General features: G+C 30.4%; 1 protein-coding gene across 3 annotated transcripts; it reads left to right on the top strand.

Annotated features, from left to right (window-relative positions):
* The first annotated feature begins 6,119 nt into the window (after positions 1–6,119).
* On the top strand, positions 6,120–9,509 carry LOC129309271 (WRKY transcription factor 72A). 3 transcript variants are annotated; one of them, XM_054950767.1, is made up of 5 exons: positions 6,120–6,316; positions 7,169–7,225; positions 7,387–8,001; positions 8,276–8,389; positions 8,531–9,509. In XM_054950767.1, the coding sequence occupies exons 1-5, from the start codon at positions 6,203–6,205 to the stop codon at positions 9,293–9,295; spliced, it is 1,665 nt and encodes a 554-aa protein (XP_054806742.1). In that variant the 5' UTR covers positions 6,120–6,202; the 3' UTR covers positions 9,296–9,509. The 3 variants fall into 3 exon arrangements, with proteins under 3 accessions (XP_054806742.1, XP_054806743.1, XP_054806744.1); XM_054950768.1 differs by having other exon boundaries at positions 6,121–6,316; positions 7,390–8,001; XM_054950769.1 differs by lacking the exons at positions 6,120–6,316; positions 7,169–7,225 and adding an exon at positions 7,248–7,268.
* Positions 9,510–12,928: the final 3,419 nt, after the last annotated feature.

The following is a 12,928-nucleotide window of genomic DNA, read 5'->3' on the forward strand; positions in this document are numbered from 1 at the left end:
AATTTACACCAAAATAATTGCTATGGAGATTTTTCACAACTTAGCCTCCAATTTTAAAGTAATAAATTTTATGATCCTGTTATTGTTTTGTTTCCATCACCACTAAAGGTGCATAATCACTAGTGAATCTTCTCAAATAAATATATAATTCAATTAAAATTCGTGTATTTTATACAATAGGGATCCACTATTCATAATTTCATAATTTTAAAAATATTCTATTTTTCTCATATGGGCCATAAAACATATAAATAAATCATTATCCACAACATTAAATATTTTTGCCAAAATAAATAGATCATGCACCTATTTAAAATAAATTTATTTACACTAGATAAATAGTTAAATTTTGTACCATCATCACAATGCTTGTTTCAAGCTAAGCCACAAAAATTGCATAATTAATAAATAATAGTCTCCTCTTAATTAATTTTTCTCTAAATCACAACATAATAATATCTTGGTATTTATAAAATGAGGCTAATAGTACAACACATGTATATATTTTTTAATAAAGTAAAATAATTTTTGCTAAACACCTCCACATTTTTAAATATTTCAATCGCATGAAAAATATTTTATGCCTCATCAATGATGATTCTTATCAAATTAAATCTTGCCGTACAATCTCCCCCATTCTAATTTTCTCATAATTTTGAATCCATCGTAAACATATCAATACATACACACAATCCCCCATTTTAGATATTAATTTGTGAAATGAGCAAAAATCATTTTCCGGCATGTGCTCGAAGCAGTGCAAGCAAAGACCATATATAACATTTTTTTCCAATTAAAGTTGAAAAAAAAAATCAGTGCCTACACCAAATTAATGTAGTTAACAAATATCTAAAATCAAATTTCACATATATCTTCTCAAATATCTCATGCCTTAACTTAAATAAGCTATGTAACAAATAAAGTAATTACATCTTAAAATATAAAGGCATATAAAGCAACGTATCCAATCAAAGAATATTGGATAACTTTTGCCAATCAAATAAATTAACTTTATTATGAAATATTATGGTGCCATAACAAATATTTGAAATATAGTTTCAACAAATTAATGGCATTGATATTTGAAGTGATGCCTAATCAATTCCATTCAAACAATTTTCAAAATAAAAATATAATAAAGCTGCCTCATTCGGATTCTTTTTCATATACATTGATATATAGCCAATCATAACATATACCAATACACAAACTAAAATCCACATGAACTTTTGCTACGGTTACAAATTACTAATTATCAGTGCATATCACAAGCCAACCTGAGCCTGGTTATAAAGGAAAAAAAAAATCTTTCAGTACAACCCTCCCAAAACACATATGCATACAGAGCATAATTAACTATCAACAAATATATTAAGTCACCTGACTGTTAGATTTCTAAGGTTAAATTATCCACATCATAATTAGAATCACAATTATGACTATTGCATATCAATTTACAAAATGATGCAAAACGTACGAACCCCACAATCATATATATCTCCTTTTCTATCATCGAATTTAGGGAATCCCACACTTTGGAATATTTTGAAGGTAACATGAATAATTAAGTTCCAACTTCTAGATACTGATAACCATGACATTAGCCCGAAAAATAATTTGATTATTATCGTCGTAATTCGTAAACGAAAGTAAGGCAAGTTAACAAAACTTGTTAAGCTTGATTATATAAAATACATGGATTGATCACAGAACTAATCCTACAATAAATAACTTCATAAATATGAAACAAAATAAATCATTCATAAAATTGCAAGAACGCACTATACATTTAATGTCTATTTTTAACATTAATATAATCATCATTAACCATAAAATAAAACTTGGCGATTGAAAACTTCAAATACTAGCAATTACTCACCAAGCTTTAACTTCAGGCCAAAAGCAAAATTATAGGTGAAATTACCAACATGATATATGCGTACCTATTGCATAAACCAAGCTAGCTCTAAAAGACTTGTATGCTCAATGATAGCATATCCACCGTCTCTTCAATCATCAAGTGCCACCGTATTTGATTTTCCACCACAATTAGTGTTTCTGATGGAACTTTCCACCCAAAATGTGTCTCTAAAGTCTTAAGGGGGTTCAAATTTTGGGGTCAATTTGGCACTATAAGTGTTCTCATCAGTCATTATCTATTCCAGCATATACTTACTTACATGTGCCCCAACAACTAATTTATTCATAAACACTATCGAATCCCACCGCCTCACTAGACACCTCCACTGGGTACATTTTAGTAAAACCAAACAAGATTAACTTGTTGAGAATAGATTGATGTATTTAAGTAGGGGTTATGATAATTAATATAAATTTAATTTATAATAACTCTTTTTAAAATATTAAAAATATTCTATAATATCCAACAACATCAGCATCGAATATTAGGCCCCACCTCGTGACGCCTGTTTGTTAAAATTATTTATCCTTGATTTGGTTTAAATTCATGGAATATCCAGTGGATAGGAAGGAGGTGCAAGGTGTTCTTTCTTGAGCCACGCGCACGATGGTGGGTTGCTTCATTAAATAGGGATAATTTTACCCTTTGACCTATAAAATTAATTTCATTTAAGGCCTTTTGACCTGTACAAAAAAAAATTCAAAATGTTCTAGGCTGACTTTAACTGATATTATGTGTCCTCTAAGGGCCTTAGATGATATTCTTTCGTATTTTTTTCATTAGACAAATTTAACTTGTTTAATTAATTGCAGGGATAATTTAATCTAATTTTTTATTTTTAAATATAATTATTATACGCAATCAACTTTTTTAATGTGTGTGAATTGATTTTTTTTTTTTTGTACATATAGAAATGAAGATCTAGTTCAATGATCAATCTAGTTTTGAGTAACTTAAGGCAAATACCTTAGAAGGCCTATATATATTTTGAGAGAGAGTATACACACACAAACACTACTGCACTTGTTAAATGTTCCTAATGCAACATATACTTTTGAGAGGGAATTCAAAGGTAAAATTAACTATCTTTCAATTAATTAAGCAAGTAACACAGACAATATCTACTTCTTTGATCTTTATTATATAGCACATCGATTATATATATATAAGGCACATGAATAGTTACTTATCATTGTTTTTCAAATTTACCCCTATTATAAATTTATTTTTATAGCTCATTTTATATTTATTTATGCACATATCTCACTTCTTATTTTAATAGGGTAAAATTCAAAAAAAAATTGATTTTAAAACATATTTAATAAATTAACTGTTATTCCTTAATTTTAATAAATAAGTTAAAAGTGTACTAGAATAAGTACAAAAGAAAAGTATGTCAACTCAAACGAGACGTAAGATGAAATTAGGAAGCATTGACCTTGATTGCTTCCAAAGATTTTTTTGACCTCATTGCTTCTAAGGATTAATGCAATTGCGTTGTAGTTAATTCCTTAAATTTTATCCAGTGCTTGGATTTTTGTTGGCAGACCCAAATGTTGATGTTAAATTTCACGATTCCAATTAATTAATTTATACCAATTAGCATTAATTCAAAGGTCTTCACATCGAAAGTTGCAACTCAACCTTCATACACGCAAGATATTACCATAAAAATTAGAAAATGTAAGAGATTTGACCAACCGTAGGGAGGCTGTTATGATTAATTTATTCTCTTAAAAAAATAAAAGTCAGTAAACCTAAAAATTAACAAACATTCAACGATTATGAAATTATCAAATTGAATATATTAAAAAATTCAAGTCTTCAACAATAATTCATCATGTAGAAATACGTAAGCGCGCGCTTGTGTATTTTACTGTTACTTATTTTCATTCCTTTTCTTTCTAATGCATATAATAGATTAGTTTATTTGTTAATTAAAGAGGTTCTAAAACAAGTTGGTTAATTTTTCTCATAAATTTTAGTACATACTTAATTCCCCACCAATTTAATATATATGTAAATTATCGTCTGTTTATCAACCAATAGTAAATTAATTAGCATGAAATTAGACATGTATACTTGCATGCAAGTGGACGAGTATTAATATTATTTGAATTGAACACAACTAGCTAGTCAGAATCTTACTTCTGATTATTATAAGCAAATAAGCCACAAGGTCGTTTTCTATTGCACTTTGAAATGTCAACACAAAATATTCAAAACATAATAATACATATGTTACATTCTTAATGGGAACACTGATATAATTATTCATTTTTTTGGGGGGCAAATTATGTATTAATTAATTACCAGTGCTGACGGTATATGTGTACGGGTATGACTTTTTTCTTGGCTGATATATTCGATGACTTTGAGAGAATGAAGCAAGACAATTATGAAACACTCAACGTATAGCTAGTTAAGACCTGGTTGCCTCGCATCAACTAAAAAGGGGAAAAACCTAGTCAAGTTTTGATACGGAAATATTCAAACCTCTTGTCTTGAGGCCAATTAAGTTCATTTCATTGAAACCGTAACTCCACTACTCGAGAAGAAATAGTTTTCGTTTTTTCGTTTTTTCGTTTTTTAATTGTCGTCTCATTCTTTTATTTTTTTTCTCTAAATATATTAATTGAATAAATAAATACACAAACATAAAGAACAAGATAAATGAACAGATGTTCGGCTACGTTTCTCGTGCAGACAACATAAATATGAAGAAACTAAGTAAATTACTTTTTGTCCATTGAAAATAATTAATGTCTTCAAATTTAATTCCGAAAGATGTAACTTTCAATTTGATTCTTTATCTATTTTTATAAATAATTTGTATATATTTTAAGCATGAAATTGAAAGTTAATAGTCTTAATGTTTAGCAAATATAATGAGGCAAAAATCATTGGAAATTTGAATTAAGAAGCTAGTTATATATCTTGCGGATATGTTAACTATATATACAATAATCTACTAAAAATTAATAAAAATCATCAAAATATTTTTTTCCACTCAGATGTGAAATTAATCATAAACTCAATAACAACAACAGCAGCAGCAGCAGCAACAATAATAATAATAATAATTCATAAAGCATGCATTAAACATATAATCCATTCATTAAAAAATATAAAGTATTTTTTAAGGGGTTAGATATTAAAAAATATAAGATATTTTTTGTATTTCAAGGTGTAATTATTATCTTGTTTTTAAAAGTGTCCCTATTGAATAATCATTTATATTTATTTTAAAGTGAAACACCCTATTACATAATGATAAATATGAAAAGATGGTGTTAGTTTAAAAATAAGTAAATATATATTTTGTCAAGAGGTAAAATTTTATTAAAAATGTCTTATGTTTTTAAATGGACGGAGTGTATTATCATTTGCCTTGCTATAAATTTTAAGATAATACATGAGATATTTAATTATGAAATCATATAAGTTTATATGGACCCTCGGGATCTCTTTTATTTTCATTATTTTTTGAATATCTCTTTTATTAAAAATGTCTTATGTTTTTAAATGGACGGAGTGTATTATCATTTGCCTTGCTATAAATTTTAAGATAATACATGAGATATTTAATTATGAAATCATATAAGTTTATATGGACCCTCGGGATCTCTTTTATTTTCATTATTTTCTGAATATATATATATATATATAGAGAGAGAGAGAGAGAGAGAGAGAGCAGCTTTTCAATAATTTGTCAACCTTATTTATTATCTGGACGTATAGTGGTTCAATATTTCATGCAAGTTGTAACAAAAGAAGATGGGGCAACCCCACAAGGTTAAATGTTACTCGACCTCATCAATAATTGAAGATGAAATATGAAAGGCGGTTCCGGTCACCGGAGGTGGCAAACAAGCTTTGACTTGGTGATGCTTTTGACTTTTGTATTGTACGAACTACGAAACTTCAAGGATGTAGCAGTACTTCTCTCCCTCCCTCCCTCTCTCTCATGATCATGTCTCAGACGTTGAAGTTGAATTCTTCTGCTTTTTATTTTTTATACCCTTGTTGACATTACAATATATTGTTTACTTTTTCCTCTGGTGCAGTTGGACATGCCTCCGAGTTGTGTCTGACATTCGTTTATTTTTATTTTAATTTTCCAATCTTGGTTAGCTATTTCGCCTTCTAAGAGTCAAATACCTCATGCAAGTTTCTCTCTATATAAAGCTTTTTGAATAACCAGAAGGAAAAAGAAAAAGAGATACAGAAAGCAGAGTTCAGAAGAAAAAAAAAAGCTCTGTATATTATTCTCGCAGCCATATGGAGTTTCCTTCAGGAAGATCTGACCATGACAGTAGAGCCAAGGAAGAGAAGAGGAGTGAATCTGTTGGTGCTGGTGATGAAGATCCTCGAAAAGAAAAGATTGATATTGAGGTATGAAGATTTATATCTGCTATATCATCCTTCAACCGCCATATACAATCAGTTTCATGATGCAGAAAATGGTCATTATGATGTTTTTGGATTGGTCTCAAAGTTCGAATAGTAATTATTAGGGTCGAGCATTCTGATTTATATGCTTTTACCGGATTTATTAATTGCTGTCTTTGGCACAAACCAAGACATACACTATAGTCTTGTTCCTTAAGTTTTATGATCGATCTTGTGATACTATCTGGTTTGTCTTGCTCACCCCATGAAGATAACAAATAGGTTAATATAATTCATAACCATTACTTTTCAGTTACTTGTTTGAGTTTTTAATTCCAAGGTGCCAGAATTAACGGATAATATGCAGTCGTCTATCCCAAATTTATGGGCACATATAACATATCGTTATTACAAGCACATGATTTTTCGCTAAAAACACATCATAGTTGTATTATTATGGGTTTTGACAGTTGTATCATTCATCAATTATCAATTACATATATATTTGTTATATATGTTATGATTTGAAAATTTTATCTTTATCATTTTTTTGATTGAAAAATAAGATACAAGTTCTGCGTAAATTAATCAAACCCGATGCATGCATAGATAGAGTTGTTGACCTATGCATGTGCTGGGGAAAACAGCAAATGAGATGTGTCTGAAATTAAATGAATACTGCATGCACATGAAAACGCCGAAAAGGATTCTCATTAATTACCTGTTTTTGGGTTTATACAAGGGAAGAGTGCTATATAAATAGATGGAAAATTAATTAATTAAAAATAATTAATCCTTCCATTTTTGTGACTAGATTTGTTGTGTTCTGATAAGTTAATTTATGCTCTTTTCCAGGCGCCACCAGTGGATACTTCTGCACCAATAATTGTATCTTCAGCCAAAAAGGAAGAGGCGAGTTTTGAAAAATTCGAATATTGTTCCTATAAAAATGATGGTATATGTATAGAATAAAATTAAAAGAAAAGAGTTGAGTCTACCGAGAAAAATTGAGATTAATTTATTCAATTTTTTTGTTATAATATTATTCTTAAATGTTATGTTCGTTTTCTTAGCAGGCTGAGAAGCTAGAATCTGCGAAAACGGAAATGGGTGAGGTGAGAGAAGAAAACCAAAGATTGAAGCAGTGTTTGGATCGAGTTCTGAAGGATTACAGAACACTGCAAATGCAATTCAAAGATATATTTCAAAAGGAAACCAAAGAATCAACTTCTGATCATGATCATAGTGATGGTCGAGAAATTATTATAACTGAGGAATATTCTGATGAGCTAGTTTCTCTGAGCCTTGGAAGAGCTATTCCCAGTAATAATGATAATCCAATTAGAAACCATGAGAAAAGCAAAGGTTTGAAGCCATTATTATTGAAGGATATTGAAGAATGCGATGAAGAGGACTTGGCTCTTGGATTGGACTGCAAATTCGAAACATCAAAGTCAGGAAGCATAACTCATGATGAGGATGAGGATAATAATAATAATTCGCCAAAGATTAATCCAAGCCATACCACTAGTTCTGAAGAGCCGCCCAAGGAAGAGGAGACCTGGCCACCAAGTAAAGCACTCAAAACAACCAGAGATACTACTACTTCTGGAGAAGACGAAGTTTCCCAACACAATCCTGCAAAGAAAGCTAGGGTTTGTGTGAGAGCAAGATGTGACGCCCAAACTGTAAGCATATTTATATCATTCTGTTCTTTCTTGTCTTTTCTTTTACTATGATGTCCAAGTGTGAGTAAGTAGACTTGGATCGACATGAAAAATCTCATATCGGACTTAATAACTAATAATATATAGTAAAATATATGCGATTTTGAATTAAGATATAATTAATCTATTTGTTTTTCCCTGATCCTTTACGTTTTGGGCAATCCTTCCCTATTCTTGACATGCTTACACCACAAGAAGCTATCATGGTCTGACAGATTTGAGTTTGTTGAAACAGATGAACGATGGATGTCAATGGAGAAAATATGGACAAAAAATCTCAAAGGGAAATCCATGCCCTAGAGCTTATTATCGTTGCACAGTTGCACCATCATGCCCAGTAAAAAAGCAGGTAAATATAATTAAACAGCCACATGAACGTACAACGCTCATTTTCCCAACGTCTCTTAAAAATTTCTGTTCCTCGCGTGTTACTGTGTGTCTGTACATATATGCATTATCGACATAAAGCTTGATGAACATGCAATTACAGGTGCAAAGATGTGCTGAGGATTTGTCCGTTTTAGTTACCACTTATGAGGGAATCCACAACCACCCTCTTCCTCTCTCAGCCACCGCCATGGCTTCCACTACTTCTGCAGCTGTTTCCATGCTTTTGTCTGGCTCTTCTTCATCAACTTCTTCAGCTCGCCCTTCATCCGCCACTTCAGCTGATCTCTATGGCCTGAACTTCTCCTTGTCAGATGGTTTCAGCAGATCAAAGCCATTATATCTCTCCAATCCTTCATTCTCTTCATTGCCTTCTCACCCAACAATCACTCTTGACCTCACCACAAATCCTGCAGCCTCCAGGTTCATGACCTCATCATCATCAAACTACAACCCAGCTCCACGATCGTCGTCGTCGTCGTCGTACCCTTCTTCTTCCACAAGTCTCAATTTTAGTTCCCCAAATAATAATAATAATTTTGTTAGCTATCACAGTAATAATAACAGGAACGTTTTCAGCTCCGTGAACCTTGGAAGGTCGACAGTGGATAGTATCTACAGTCTGCCTTTCGTGCAGAAGAACAGTGTTATCAACAGCACAACCCATCCTCCACCACCTGCTCTACCAGATACTATCGCCGCGGCAACCAAGGCCATCGCGGCGGACCCAAAGTTTCAGTCTGCTTTGGCAGTGGCGCTCAGTTCAATTATTGGCACAGGAAGTGGAATTAGAAGCAACAATAGTGGCGGTGCCGGAGAAAACTTGACTCAGCAAATGAAATGGGGAGGGCTGTTTCCAGCATTATGAGCGCTCATAATTTCGATTTAGAGTCATATATCATGAATCTTGATGAATATACATACAACAAGCACAATTGTTTTAGACTATTTTTAATTTTTTTTTTAGTCTTTGTATTTTTATTTTTATTTTTTGTTAGTGTCGTATTGTTGAGACTCGAGACCATGTCATGTATCTTCATATTCATGTTAATATTCATCTTAGAGAACAACGCGATTAATCATTCTAGTGTACATATAACTCACCTATCACATACCACACGTGCACAAAAAAATTAAGACGAATCTATTCCAACTTAATGTTTAATTCACTAAACCAATTTAATTACTTAATTACATATAAAATAATTATAGCAGTTACACACATTCACACATTGATAACTACTTTATTAAAATTACTCCAGCATTATCAATTCCATTAATTATGTACAAGTTATAAGACACGATCTCCGTCTCAAATTATGGGGTACTTTTAAAAGAGTTTTTTCGTCCTAAAATATAAGATATTTTGAGTAAATTAAGGTTTCATTAAATGCACCAATTTTAATATTATCCTTCCTCTTTCTATAATTAATTTCCATTTATTCTCTTTTTAATATATTAAATGATAGATATTTTTAAAAGTTTATATTTTTGTTTTGAAAAAATAAGGTCGTTAGGTGTATTTAATGAGATTTATTAGTATATAAGATTTTATCTAAAAATGTCTTATAATTTAGGAGAAGGGAATACAATTTATATATACATATATTGAAAATACAAAAGTCATGAAACTAATTAACTAGACACCTAGCTCGTTGTATAAAAAGATCATGACTTCAGTATCAACATGATGATATTAAAAGAACAGCCAATTCATATGGCTACTAGCTTCATTAAACATGTGGTTAAAAATGATGATCCAACTAGACTTTATTGGAATACAAGCACTCATCTGGGACTATTTTTGGTATAATTTTAGCCTCATTTTGTTTCTTTTAGTGTCATAATAGGTGTCGAGATCGGTACCATGTGACGTTATTATTATTATTATTATTTTAACTTGAATCTCATCACGTTTAAATGAAGCCAATTAATAATTATTTGCCAAATATATATTCCAAGTCCCACCAACTGTAAGCATATAGTTCTCTCGTGATTTAGATGGGTTTATTCTTGTCTGTATTTGGCACTCAGTAGCGAAGTCAAGAACTCAAAACCCCAAGGTGGAGATAGAAAATCTTAAAACTCAGACACTGGGAGTAAAATATTGAAACCTAAAAATAAATAGTTTAAAATTTTAAAGGCATGAATACAAAATACTAAAACTTAAAGTGACGGTGTGCATTTGTGCCCAACCACAATGTGGCTCCATCAAACACTTCTTGTTTGGTTTGTAAAATGGAAAGTAATGAAAAAAGAAAACATAATGATAAAATGAAATAATTTTTGCATGTGAAATGGCATTCATCATGTAATAATCATCTATGCATCTTGGTGCAGCAGGGGAAATCTTGCCTAAAAAAAAAGGGGGGGAGGTAGAGATGCTTCCAGCAGCATTATGAGCCCCACAATTTGCATGGACTCATAGCATAGCGTCACAGTGTTGAATACAAGCACTTTTTTTAGATGATATTCTAAATTAAAATATATAGATTCAGCCCAAAAAAAAAACTTAAAACATGTGGATGACATTAATGTTGAAGCACGTGGGACATGGTTGATAAAAAATATATTGATAATTAGGCGATAGGTTAACAAAGATCATATTCATTATAAAATAAATTGACCATGTCTGGATTGTTCTAGCTATATCTTTAAAATTGACCATGATAACTTTTTTAGAGAATTTCCTTATCACATCTCATCCCCATCTCAAACAAAATGGGGTTATAAGATGCAAATTCAATTTCAATTCTTTTTTTCTGATGGGACACAAGATATGATCGTTGATTGTCCAGACCTTGTCTCATGAAACACCTATCATCCACATCACTACTCAATTCAAGTAGATAGTATAATTAACTTTAGCCTTTAATTTAAAAAGAAAAAGTAACAAGGATTGATAAATTTTAATATATTTACATGATGTACTATCAATAGATTAGATATAGCGGTAGATAACAAGTTTTAATATTTCAATTATGTAATATATTTGTACAAAATTCACTATTATGATAATACATATATTAGAATATCATACAATATAAACAAGTTTTAATGTCATATGGAATATTAATTTATGTAATACTCAATATTATTTAATATTAACCAAGAACAAGAGACTTTTGCCAACAAATTCTTCCAACATGAATAATAAGCTTAATGAGTTTGCACAATGAATCATTTCTATAGAAAATAGAATGATCGTAGAAAATAATAATGAGAAGATAAAGATCATTATTCCATGTGACATTTTACTACAATGCTTAGTTGTACCTATAGAGTGTATATTTGAATCTACATATCCAAATTTTATTTGTCATCTCATGCATGATCAGTGATCAATTCTATTTTAAAGATTAAGCCATATTAGCACTTACATTGTCTATAATAGATGATGTTGATGAATATATGATATCTATGATTTCTAGAGAGGAACTGTCATATTTAAGCTAGATAGTTTGTGCAAGCAAGATGGAAATATTAATTCAATGAATTACTTGTATTCCATTGAGTTTGTAAACTCAACATCCATGTTTGGCCTCCCAAATCATGTATTGAAGCTTAAGGTTGGAGCTCCTATTATACTTCTTAAAAACATTGATAAATCTCTTGGTCATTATAATAACACGTTTTATTGTTACTGAGGCAAGAAAACATATTCTTAAAGTACAAACAATTTCAAGTTCAAATGCCAAAATAAAGGTTTACATTTCAAGAATTAATATTTCACTTTTGACTCTTGATTGTTGTTTACTTTTTTAGAAGACAATTTCTTATTTTATTGCTCTTTGCTATACCATAAACAAAAGTCAAGGTCAGAGTTTGCTCAGTGTTAGGCTATACTTACTAAAACTTGCCTTTACACACAATCAACTTACCTAACTATATGTTGTTGTGTCTCGAGTGTGAAGTAGGAAAGGGTTGAAGAAGTTTTTTTTTTTTTTTTTTGGGTTACACACAGGTGTCTTCCTACTAAAGGCAATTTTATTTGGAGTATTGTGGACATTAAACATGAGCATCTCTCTTAATAAAAATTCAAACCCTTATTTGCCGCATTGTGAGAGATAAGCTATTTGCACTAAATGTAACCCCCACTAGTGAAAGGTTGAAGATGTTAATTATTAATGTAAATAATACGTTCACAAATGTTATTGCAATTATAAATTACAAGAAAATTTTCATCAATCTAATTGATGTATAGCAACCATTCATCTGCTTTGGTATTTTTGCTTTTTCTAATTTTTATTATTCTCTATATTTATTGTAATAAATTTTTACATGCATCTTTTATTTGTGTTTAAAATTTATCTATTATGTTATCCCACGCTTTTTTATTCATTATTATTTTTAAATATTAATTATTGATCGAGTAGCAGTTATATCTTATTATTTTACTAATGTAAATACTTAATATATACTAATTATCATTATTTAACACTTGAAAAAATTTGTAAAAATAACATGTTGGACAACTCACGGATGATTACCTAGTTTATCA

Source organism: Prosopis cineraria, unplaced genomic scaffold, assembly GCF_029017545.1.
Source record: "Prosopis cineraria cultivar Desert tree isolate PC_DT_omini unplaced genomic scaffold, ASM2901754v1 PC4, whole genome shotgun sequence".
Classification (NCBI taxonomy): Eukaryota; Viridiplantae; Streptophyta; class Magnoliopsida; order Fabales; family Fabaceae; genus Prosopis; species Prosopis cineraria.